We start from the raw sequence: 12,636 nt of genomic DNA, 5'->3' as shown, positions 1-12,636 counted from the left end.
AGAGAGAGAGAGAGAGAGAGAGAGAGAGAGAGAGAGAGAGAGAGAGAAAGAAGAAAGGAAGGAAGGAAGAAAGATGAATGAAAGAAAGAAAAAGAAAGAAAGGAAGAAATGTGTCTGGTTCAGTTACATAGTGAGGGTAAGGTATAACCACCAGTGGTATTAATTCAATGTCAAGGGCCCCAGTATGTTGACTGGATCCTTTGTGGCAGATTAACAGGAGATACACAAGAGTCATGTGTGATGGGTAGATACAGATGGATTGTGAACTGCATTGTGAAAGACAGTACCTAAATTGATGAGACCATAGATCTAATATAGTCTTAAAGTATGAGTTGCCATGATTCCAAGTGAAGAAAAGTCAGAAATCATTTACTTGCCATCTATTGTGTGCTGGTCACAGTGATAATGAAATTAGTATAAAGTTGGGACATATCTAGCAATTTTCATTTTAATAATAGCATTATTTTCACTTTAACCTCCCAGTATCTCCTAGGCCAGCTCTAAAGCAATGGAATACTTGACTATTTATTCAGTGGGTCTACTTGTGTATTTATAATAACCTAGATAAGTGAACCAACAATTCTGAATTATTGGGGAGGCAGTGGTATTAACTTAGCTGAATAAATCTCATGGTTATCATTGGTAAGCCTATAGCTGATTAGCCAAATATTCCAGGTAGATGACTCAAGTTCCTGACTGTTTGAAATGAGCTAATTTGGTTGAGAGGCAGTGGAATACAATGGGAAGAAAGTTGGCCCTGGAGGCAAAAGGACCTAAATTCAAATCCTACCTCTGACATATACTGACTATATAATGCTGAGCAAATCAATTAATCTCTCAGTGCTTCAGGCAACTCTTTAATACCCTAAATTACAGAGCAGTTGGTGATCTGTATTGGTAAAGGGAGTTCCCTTACCAGGAAAACCTACAACAATGAAATCACAGGTCCTAGACAAAACAAAATAATGATAATACATGTTCCTGGTTCCAACAGGTTTTGGGGGTTGGAGGGAGGGAGGACACAAACATAGATCATTATAATCCACATTAGATGAAAAGTTCATTAGAAAGTATAGTATTATGTGAAGTTTGATGGAGGGAAGTTTATGCTGAGAAATTAAATTATTAGTCATTTATATAAATCTATAATGGCTAAATTCAAGTATAGATGAAATTACAAATCTGATGAAAAATTGATATTTGTTTGACAGACCAGAGAGAGAGACAGAGAGAGAGAGAGAGAGAATGTGTGTGTGAGAGAGAGCACAGTATTGTTCTTGATTACTTTGTACTGTACCCAGTTCAGAGCTTTAAGTAATTCTTTGACACCTTAAAAGATCTATGATTTTCTGGGCATGGATACTCACTTCCTCTATCATCACAGATTATGTTTTTGAATGCTTTATATGTGACCTGTGTGAATTGCCACAGCCCCCAAAACTTCATCACCCTTGGCCAACCTTCTGGCAATGATGGCCACACCTCCCTTCCCACCAGTCTTGTCCTCACAGAGCTGTTACATGTTCCATCACTCAGATCATGGTTGGAGTTTTCCTATCTTAGTAGGACCTTTCAGAGATTGCACCTCAGTAGTATAACCTTCAAGAACTGAGACAGAGTCATATGCAGAACATGAGGAAGCATCAGAGTAGGTTATTAAGGGAAATACTTTTTTTGGTGATAGTATACTTAATAAAAACTCACTATTAAGGTTAAAATAAGCAAATGAGGCACTTCCTACTGAATTGATGTGTTTCATTTATTACTTACCTTTTCTCCACTTATTTCAAGGAATTCTTCATTTCCTGAACCAATCTCTGCTTTTTGGTCACTGTCAGTAACATTGTCCTTTTCTTGTGTGTCATGAATGGAATCACCAGATCCTAAATGGAAGGAATGGTCATTCTATTATAGTATAAAGACTAGGTGAAAATGAGATTGACATCCCCCATGGCACATACATTCATACACATACACTTTCATGGGGCTCAGAAGGTCTAATGAACTGGTTAGCCATGAGGTTGCCTGGAGGCTTCACTGTCCACCACTGGCTTTATTCTTTTCTTTTTTTTTTCAGGGGGGAAGGTAGGGCAGTTGGGGTTAAGTGACTTGCCTAAGGTCACACAGCCAGTTTTGTGTTGTGTCTGAGGCTGGATTTGAACTCAGATCCTTCTGACTCCAGGGCTGGTGCTCTATTCACTGTACCACCTATTCACTGTACCACCTAGTCACCTCGACTGACTTTATTCTTATCCATAAAAGGCTGTCAACCACTAGAGAGTGCTTATGACTATCTGGCTCCCCAGTCTTTGTTTAACTAGTAAAAAGTGGGACTTGGACTATGAGGGTATTCTTGTTGCTTACATGACAGGATTTGGGAGTTGGGAAGAATTTTAGAGTTTATCCAGTCCTACTTCCTCATTCCACAGATCATGAAACCAAGGTCCAAAGAGTCAGTGAGTGATTTGGCCACGATCATATGCTTCTAGGTCCAGCAAACAATCCTTACTAATTCTCCTACCATATTTTGCTAGATCACAGATCACTAATATAGCTTGTTGAAAGGTGAAGATTTCAGTCAAACAAATTTTTTTGGAGGGGGAGGGCTGATTGTTGTGGCACCAGTTACATAATGTCACCTAATTGGTTTAACTGATTTACCAAAATGACCAGTCACTTTGGCATCTAATGGTCTTAATTTAGTTCTTAACTCTTCAATCCACATGATCAACACTGACAGGATTAATGTCTCTCCTCATCAAGGAGACACCAAATCAATTACTCATCAAATCTCCTATTTATTCATCAAACATTTATTGAGGCTGTGAAAGACACCAAGAAAACCTCAAAAATTAAATAAAAACTAGTCCCTGCCTGCATGGAGCTTATGGGGAAAGGGAATAAATAGATAAATATATAAATATTATAGATAAATAGATAAATCTTACACAAATTGGAATATAAGTGCTTACAGAAGTACAAAGTGCTGTAGAAAAGATGAGAGAGAAATCCATTCCTTTTGGGGAGTGGGACAAGAAGCAGGAAAAGAAAGCTTCATAGTCCAGATCTCATTTGAGCAAAACCTTGAAGGAGAGCAAGCTGTCAGCAAAGGAAAATGGGAATGAGGTGGGGAGGGTGTCAAGGAAAGTCTTCCAGGCAACAGGGAACAATATGAGTAGAAATGTGGAGATGGAAATAATAGCAACTTATGCAAGGTATCATAAATCTTAGTGAAGTCATAAGCTACTGGTTTATAGCTTAGTAACTAATAGCTTAAAACTCTACTAGGACTTCAGAGACACCTTACATAAATGCTAGATATTATTATTATTATATCATGAGGGTTATAAAAAAGTCTTAATGAAGTTTTAAGCTAATAGCTTTATATCTTATAGTTTAATAATTAGTAGTTTAAAACTTCATTAAGGCTTTGTGGACATCTTGTATAAATACTAGTTTTTGTTATTATAGTATGATGAGGATTGTAAAACACTCAACATTTGTTAATTCATTTGATCTTCACAAGAACCCTATAAGGTAGACCCTATTATTATCTCCATTTTACAGATGAGGGAACCAAGACTGAGAGAGTCTCAAGTGACTTGCCCAGAATTAGTCCAGCATCTGGAGTAGAATTCGAACTGAGGTCTTCAGATTCCAACTCAGGGTTCTATCCACTATACCACCTAGCAGCTTGGTCCTATGTGCATGGGGAAATCAGGGGATAGATAGGAAAAGGCTGGGAAGATAGATACGGCCCAGAAAGTGGAGAGTCTTGAAGGTCAGACTAGGAGTATAGATTTTAATCTGTAGGAATTGGGGGAAGACATTCAGATATTGGTTTGGTTATGATTTTATGAAAATGTTTCAAAATATATTTTCTCTTCACAACTGTATCTCCTTGTGTGGCCTTGGGCAAATCATCTGACATCCTTGGGGAGTCAACTTTCTCATCTGTAAAATGGAGGAATTAGAGTAGATGACCTCAGAGGTTCCTCCTGGGTCCAGATCTCTGGCCTTATGCTCCGTTGGTCCCTACTTTATGTTGCTCTAGGATTCTTCATGCATTAAATTCCAATTTGAGTTCAAAATATTCCAGGAAAGTCTAGCAATAACAGGATTTAGTCATAGGCCGAAAAACTTGAACAAATCAATTTCCCTCTCTGTGATTGAATTTTGTCATTTGTAAAATGATAGGTCTAGGTTAGATGGTCTCTAAAGATTCTTCTATCTCCAAATCCTATTAATTAATGATAAATTAATAATTATTATAAATTACAATTTTGTTAACTACAAATTATTACAAATTACTTAATTACAGATCCTGTAATTGCCCTCTGAAAGAATCCCAACTGATTAAGAATTCGAGTAACTGTATCTTAAATATGACTAGATTTCCATTTGTCACTAGGCAGAATTCTTTATAATAAAGAAAAGGCCTCAAAGTCCAAAATGAGTTAAGGAACCCACCTTGTTCTGAGTTGCTGGAGTCTGTGTGACTGATGTTGGTGATCTCAGGGCCATCCTCAGCCTTAGGGCCATCCTCAGCCTTAGGGCTATCCTCAGCCTTAGGGCCATCCTCAGCCTTAGGGCCATCCTCAGCCTCAGAACCGTCTTCAGTCTCAGCATCACCTGAGAGTTCCATTTCCTTAGATTCAGTTGGTATTGTTGGAGGTGCTTCTACTGGCTCTGATTTTGTTTCTTCGGGCTAAAAAAAAAAAATCTAAAATTATTTTCTTAGCAATAGGCAAAGGACATGTCTTTGAATAGTTTGGAGAAGGAAAATACACCCACAAAGTGCCAAATAAGCCAAGAGTAAGCTTGTGCACCTTCAAATGGGGAATATCAAAAAAGAGATTTTTATGAAGACCTGGAACAATTGTAGATAGGCTTGATTTTCTTCCAAAGAGCCTCATTTAAGAATCTGTTCTTTTTAATATATTCAAATGATTGTTAAATGTCCTATTTACCACTGCAAAAATTGTCTGGCAATAAAGTTAATATTTAGAACCAGATGGCATCTTTGGGAATAAAGTAAGGCAATACCAGATTCATCTACCTTATTCTATGAAGCAATGTGTAGGAACGTACTTTATAAATTATAAAGCATGAATTATAGAAATGTTGTTGTGGAGTCATTTCAGTTGTATTTGACTCTCTGTGACCCTATTTGGGGTTTTCTTGGAGTGGTTTGCTATTTCCTTTTCCAGCTTATTTTACAGACGAGTAAACTGAGGCAAAAAAAGAATTAAGTGACTTGTGCAGGGTCACTGTGTCTGTAAATGCTTGAGGCTGGATTTGAACTCATGTCTTCTTGACTCCAGGGTTGGCCCTCTATTCACTGTGCCATCATTCCCCTTATAGCAATGTAACATCTATTTATTATTATATAATTATTTTATTAGGAGTTTCCTCACCATAAAGTTCCATATACCAGTGAAATCACAGATCCAATCCCTTTCCCTATTCACTTAGGAATCAATAACTTTTTAATAAATATTTGTTGACTGACTCGCCCTGTCAAAATAGTGACAGAACACAATGGCATCAGGAAAGCCATAGTTGTAATGTCAGTGTTATCTTCTGCCCTTCATTCTCCCAAATGTTTAACAACTGGCTGTCCAAAAGCATGGCACACTCTTAAGTTTAATCTATATAATTGATATTTTCTCAATCACTTTCCTAAGTCCAAATAATCAGCAAACCAAACCCCAGTTTGTAGCATTTGTCTATTTCTGTGGCATAAATGCTCACACTGAAAATTTAACAATCAGCTATCGAGAGCCAGTAAGAACGAACTCCAGTGCACCCCTGTATCCAACCCCTTCTCATGACTTATAAAACGATACCTTGGTTCAGATCTTCATCACCATTTGCTTGGATTACTGCAGTAGATTCCTAATTAGTTTGCCTGACTCAGGTTTCTCCACTCTGATCTAGCCTCTGCACAGCTGGCAAAGTAATTTTCCTTAAGGGAAGGTCTGACCACCTTACTCCCTCTTTCAATTAATTCCAGTGACTTTTTATTGCCTCTAGGATAAAATATAAGCCCCTGTTTGCCTTTTAAAACCCATCACAATCTGGATACTCCAAATATCTTTCTGGCCTCATTATATGTTACTCGGCTTGTATTACGCTACAGTCAAATGACCTGGCCGTTATACTGTTCCTCACACACATCTCAGTCTCCCATCTCTGTGCCTTTGTTGTGGCTGTCTGGAATGCCTAGAATGTACTCCCTCCTCATCTTTGCTTCTTAGAAGCCCTTCTTTCTTTCATATTCAACTCAAACACCACCTGAATGAAACCTTTACTGATCCTCCAATATCCTAATGCCTTCTCTCCCAATACTACATTCAATTTACATATATACATGCAAAATACAATGTACATACACACACACATATATATATATATATTTGGATATATGTATATACTCTGAGTGTCTGTCTGTATCCCTCTCTCCCTACCACCATCCTTCCCCCCCTCCCCCCGAACAAAAGACTTTGTCTCCATTATCACCATATGCCAACATTAACTTTTCTTCTGTTTCTGTTCTCTAAAATAGGGAAAAGGAATGCCTCAGAAAACATTTCTCATGTAGCCACCAGCCAACAAGGACTTGGGTCAATTCCCTCATAAGGAAATTCCTGTAGTTATCTACTAAACTCTGGATGATTTCCCATTTTACCCCAGAACCATCTTCCCCTACCCTGCTGAAACCAGTAAACTTTCACTGGAGATCTCTACTCTTCTAAAGGTCAGACAGACCCAATTTTACATTCCACCTCTCACCTACAACTGATTTCCATTCAGGAAACCAGAAGGAGCCATATGTACCTCACTTAAAAGGGGAATCAAGGAATGGAAACATATACTGCCGTAGATGGGTAAGCTCCTTTGATGCCTTCATCTGAACCCAACATCCACAAAATGCACCCAAGTGATGACATATAACTCTTTCTGTCTCTGTCTCTCTCTCCCCTCCCTATACCCACCCTAGCCTCTCCATCACCCCACTCTCAGCTCCTGCCCAAACCCCAGAAGTACTGATTTTGTAATCATGGAAAAAGGGAAGGAAACCCATGGAAGCCACAAAAATACCAGTACCTTTCTTCAATGAAACTCAGTAGCCCTAGAGCAGGAATAGAGAAATCAGATGATATGATACCCAGGGATAATGATTCACAGGCATAATGGAAGATGGAAGAGGGGAAAAGGAAGGGTGAGGACAAGGAAGAAATTCTAGGGTAATAGCTAATGAAACATGAAAATGACAAATCATAGCTCCAGGTTGGAAAATGGAACCAAAGTGGGAAAGATGAGTTAAGAGAAAAGGGATGGGAAAGGAGACCAAAGGTCACAAGTAGGGCAAACAATAAGTTTAATGCATGTGAGAAAGTCAGAGAAATAGAAGAACACCAGGTTGTGGTCAGACAGCAGAATTTCAGGAACAGCAGGCAAATGCCCTTTTCTTCCTCTCTTGCTATTGGATAAAAGCACGAGAAGCAAGGAGTGTGTTTGTCTGTCTATCTGTCTCAGATTTGACCTGGAATGGCATTGTGGCCTTGTCTCAAGGCAGGCCCAATTAGGCCCGGGAGTCAGAATTTAATTTTGTTGGATTTATCATTGTGTGTCTGTATCATTAGGGCTACTGCTACAAAGCATATCCTCTATTTATAGAAGTTGTTTTCATGAACTTCCATATTTATACTGAGCTAGAAAATTTCCCTCAATTTCCATATGCTTCCATGTCCCCATTAGGGGACAGAGGAAAAGATGGAGCCCTTCTGATATGAATGTCTTTCCTCTCTTTTTATTCTTACCATCATCAACTTTTGCTTCCTCCATACCTCTGTTCGTAAAGAAGGATCTCTATTACTCACTAAAGTTGATTCCCTTACTTGTCTCTTTGATTTCAGTTCCTCTTGCCCCATCTAATACCTTGCTCTAGCTAATGTCCTCTCTGTCATGCATTTTCTGTCCGACCACTCTTTTCCATATGGCGACAAACTTATCCAGTGCTCACCAATCCAACAAAAAGACTTTCCTTGGTCTTTCCATCTTGTCCAGCTACCATCCCTTCTGTCTGTTTCCCTCCACTAGTAATTTCTTTTTAAAAAATTCATACTTGAGCCTCCCTCACCACTATCTCACTGCCCACTTTCTCCTAGAACTGAACTTCCTTTCCCAACATTCTACGGAAACTACTCTTTCAAATAATTCATGGGACAAGGAACATTTAAGCTGGGCTTTAAGGATGTGTAGAATTTTGACAGCCATTGCTGGGCATTGGCATGGGCAAGACTTTCCAGATAGAGTAGCACAAGCAAGAGAACAGAAGTGGGAAAGAAGGTACTTGGTATACAAGAGTTTTGGATCCCAATGCTTAAGCACTATGAAATGCTTATTGACCAACTGATTGACAATTCAGAAATGAAGTGGGGAAAACCCCTAGATAATGAAGTATAGTGACCCTGTCAAGGTACAAGAGGACTTGTATCCCCGTCAAAACCAACTCATTTACCATTAGTGAAAAATGATGATCTATCAGCCACTTACAGGGGGTTGAGTGTATGTGATAGCTTCTTGTATTTCAGCAACATCTTCTGCTTCCTGAAGACCACTGGTCTCTCCAGATGCCTAGGCAAAATCAAATTAAACTCATATACCTTATATAGCATATGACAGAGAAATAATTAACATGAGATAATGACAACTATATCTTCCATAAAAGATTAAGCCTGATTAAAAAGCAATAGCCTGCTTGGCACTCTAAAGTGATGTACTGTTAAAAAGTTGTTTGTTTTTTTAATAATCAATTTTCATATTTAATTTAATAATTTATGTATTATAAAATATTAGTTTCATAATCAATAAAAATTTTAATAATCAATTTAAACTACTGGTTTGAGAAAATGTTTCACTTCTAAATCAATTTTTTTAGTATTGGGTGATACTTGGTAAATAAATAAAGAAAAGAATTTAAAACAAAGGGATAAGAAGATCCAGTATCTTTCAATTCAGCTTTTACTAATTCTCATCTACCAAGCATAAGAGATTAATTCATTTAGGTTAATTCTTTTTGTATTAGTATTGTATCTATTGTTTGTTTGTATTATATATATATATATGTATCTATTATTATTTATATTCAGTCTAAAATTTAGTTGCCCATTTTGGTGACTCTGGGGAAAATAGATGGAAAATATACTATGGCTAGCCATAAACTGGTGAAGAATCTAGTATCTTAAAAAAAGGCAGAGGTCATATGGTTCAACCCCCATCCAAAGTAAAAACACCCACCATAACATTCTTTTTTAAATTTAATTTAATTTAATTTTTTTGCTTTTTAGAGGGCAGTTGGGGTTAAATGACTTGCCCAAGGTCAGACGGCTAGTAAGTGTTAAGCGTCTGAGACCGGATTTGAACTCAGGTCCTGCTGATGCCAGGGCTGGTGTTCTACTCACTGCGCCACCTAGCCGCCCCCCACCATAATATTCTTGACAAATGGTCATACAACTTCTGCTTAGAGATCTTTAGGGAAAGAGAACTCATAGCCCTCTAAAGCAGCTTGTCCCAGTTTTAGACAACTCAGATTCTTAGTATATTTTTCCTCATATTGAGCTAATATCTCCCTCTCTGTAATTTCAAACTGTCAGTCCTTGTTCCATCCAGTGGAACCAAGTAGAACAAGCCTAGTCCCTCTTCCTTTACCTTAAACAATTTGAAAAATGCTATTATTTACCTCCTAAACCTTCTCTTCTGCAGGCTACATATGTCGAGGCCCTCCAACAGTTCCTTGGGAGGTATATTTTCAAGACACTGGTCCTTTTTGGTGTACGCTCTAGGGTATCAACACCTTCTCTAACACATAGTTATCAGGAACCTACATGCTTAGCTCTCTTCGGCAACATCATGATTTTCCATCGAAACATCATTCCTTCCACATATTTGGAATCAGGGAAGGTATAATAATCTTCTATCCCTCTATTCACACCCTACTACTTTTTAGTTCCAGGAGAATAATAGATCTTAGGTACAAGATAGTAACGAATCATGTAACTGAACTAAGGAGGCAGCTTTCTATTTTTTTTTTAACAAGGTTAGACCTCCTTGATTCAAATTGATTTGTCCCTTAAAAGGTAAACCCTCAAATTTCACAAAAAACTTGGAATGCTGTACATGTTTGCCTCCAAAACTCAGGAGATGCTGAGAAGCAGCCTATAAAGACTCTGGTAAGAAGATGATGGCTAGACTAGAAGTAATAAGAAAAAGATTTAAAGCTACACAGGTTTTCTTCTTGGTTGCTGTCAGGTTTAGCCCTCTCTCCCAAGAGGAAGGAGAAAGGCGTATTACAATGGTTCTTCTTTTTAACAGACAGAACAGCAGCTTCTTTCTCTCTCCTCTCTATTGGACAAAGGTGTCTGTCTTAGTTTTGACTTGGGATGACCTTATGGTATTGTCCCAAGGCAAGACCAATTAGGCCCAGGAGATAAAATCTAATTCCATTTTATTTACAGTTGTGTGTCTATATCACTAGGGCTATGGCTACAAAATGAATCCTCTATTTATAGAAGTTGTTTTCATGGATTTTCATGTTTAACCAAGATAGAAAAATTTCCCCAATTTTCATATGCTTGCAAGTCCCCATTAAATATATCGATTCCCCTTTTGAACAAAATTGTTTCTGTTTATTTGGTAGTGTTCAACCAGCTTCATATCCCATGTTTCACTACTTTAAGATTCTCAGAGACTCTTGCTTGGAGAGGTTTCATTGTGCCCCCATTTCTGGGGCAATATCCACCAAAATTCAGCAGAGAATATAGGCATAGAGTCATCAAAGGTGGTAGTGCCCTGTCCATGGTATCCAGACCTGAATCCATAAACCAATGAAATCATCAAAATCATGCAAAAACACCCTAAATAGAACTTGGGCCAAATCATATGCAGAATTTTCAGAGAGTTTCAGATTTTTTCAAATATGAGTGAATATATCATGGAAATTGATCAGCTAGAAAATCAACCTTTGTGGCAGCAGCTTGATTAGAGTTGAATTAGAAAATCTAGGAGTACTCACATATGGGTCATCATCTTCACATTGGTCTTTGGAAGGGTGGGGATCCGCCTGAATGGTTAATTGTTGTATTGAGCCCTGAGTGAAAAAAGATTTGGTGAATGACTCTACATAAAGGAACCATAAGGATAAATGTACTTTCTAATTCTTGTCTCACATAACATACATCTAAAAGATTTACATGATTTACTTGAACCAAAAGAATGTTTTTCCTTAATTGTTTTCTTTGTCACAAGGGAGAGTTTAATTTTCAGGGAATGAGTGAGAAATAAATGTAATGTAAAAAAATTGACATACATAACACATGTTTTTAAAAATAAACAACTTCCCAGGGCACATGAAAGAAACTTTAAAGTATTTAAAAACAAGTTCTATGATACTAAACCTTGCTCTAGTTACCAAAGGATGATCAAGCAGGCTGCACAGGGCTCATGTCTTTCTTGATAGTATGATTAGAAATATAGACTTAGGGGAACATTTTGCTTCTTTTGTGATTATTTATTAGGATAATTTATGACTTCATTCAGGCTTTTTAAAATGCCTTATCAGGGTTACAATATTTTGCAGCTGCTATAAAGGAATAATTCTGAAAATTTATGAACACATCCTAGACTAAAATCTTATTCTGTTGATTTATCATCATGTAGAGCTGACCTTGTGTCCTCCATAGTTTTGCAAATACTGGAAGTACCTACCAAGTTAGAAAGGTTTTATGTATAGCTCTTGAGAGAAGCTGACATTCAGAGATCAGTCAGAAGCTTAACTTCTAGGTGATACATATACACATATATCTGTGCATGTGTCTATTTATATATGTATATGTATGTGTATCTTCTATGTGCATGCATATACATATTACACACACACACACACACACACACACACACACACACACACGCGCGTGCGCCCTTCAGACTTAGTGTATCTTGTGCAGGCTAGAAGTTCCATAACCACACACAATCCTGAGCCCATTGTTCATCAGCACAGAAGCTCTGATGTGTTCAATTTCTCTTCTTTTAAATTAATTAATTAATTTGCTTTTAGTTTACAACATTCAGTTCCACAAGTTTTTGAGTTCCAAATTTTCTCCTGCCCTCTCTCCTTCCCCCTTCCACTCTATGGTGGCATGCAATCCAATATAGGCACTACAAACACCTTCACATTAAACATTAGTCAAGTTTTAAAGAAGGATTATAACCAACAGAATGCAATCTGTTCTATTTCTAAGCTGGCCAAGTTTACCCACACCTCTTTAGGTTGTCTAATGGCTTTCTGCCCCTGGGAGCTGACCTTATTAGTGCTAGACTTAGTGAGGACATTGATCAGCTTTGGCCCTATTGCAGCTTAGAACTCCCAAGCCCAAGCAATCCACCAGGCTCAGCCTCATCAGTAGCAAGGACTACAGGTGTACTCCACCATTCCTGGCCACATACATACATATATATGTATCCACAAACATGTATATATACATATATATATATATGTCTTGCATATGTTTCCCCCTCTACCCCTGCAGAAAGCCAATTATTGAATATTGACCAGCACAGTCCTCACCTAAG

The 12,636-nt window shown here is 37.9% G+C and overlaps 1 protein-coding gene across 2 annotated transcripts in view; it reads right to left on the bottom strand.

Moving 5' to 3' along the window:
- COL15A1 (collagen type XV alpha 1 chain) overlaps nt 1–12,636 on the bottom strand; it is a 197,300-nt gene that overhangs the window by 114,069 nt on the left and 70,595 nt on the right. For both annotated transcript variants that reach the window (XM_069105698.1, XM_069105700.1), the window contains exons 4-7: nt 11,081–11,155; nt 8,563–8,643; nt 4,471–4,708; nt 1,771–1,883 (exon numbers count right to left, since the gene is read on the bottom strand). In XM_069105698.1, the coding sequence (XP_068961799.1) occupies nt 1,771–1,883; nt 4,471–4,708; nt 8,563–8,643; nt 11,081–11,155 (507 nt within the window). The remainder of the gene's footprint in view (nt 1–1,770; nt 1,884–4,470; nt 4,709–8,562; nt 8,644–11,080; nt 11,156–12,636) is intronic.

This window comes from Petaurus breviceps, unplaced genomic scaffold (assembly GCF_028583685.1).
Source record: "Petaurus breviceps papuanus isolate PSGF00001 unplaced genomic scaffold, PetGlider_PUasm1.0 138, whole genome shotgun sequence".
Lineage (NCBI taxonomy): Eukaryota > Metazoa > Chordata > Mammalia > Diprotodontia > Petauridae > Petaurus > Petaurus breviceps.
This window is presented reverse-complemented; position numbering and strand designations above follow the sequence as displayed.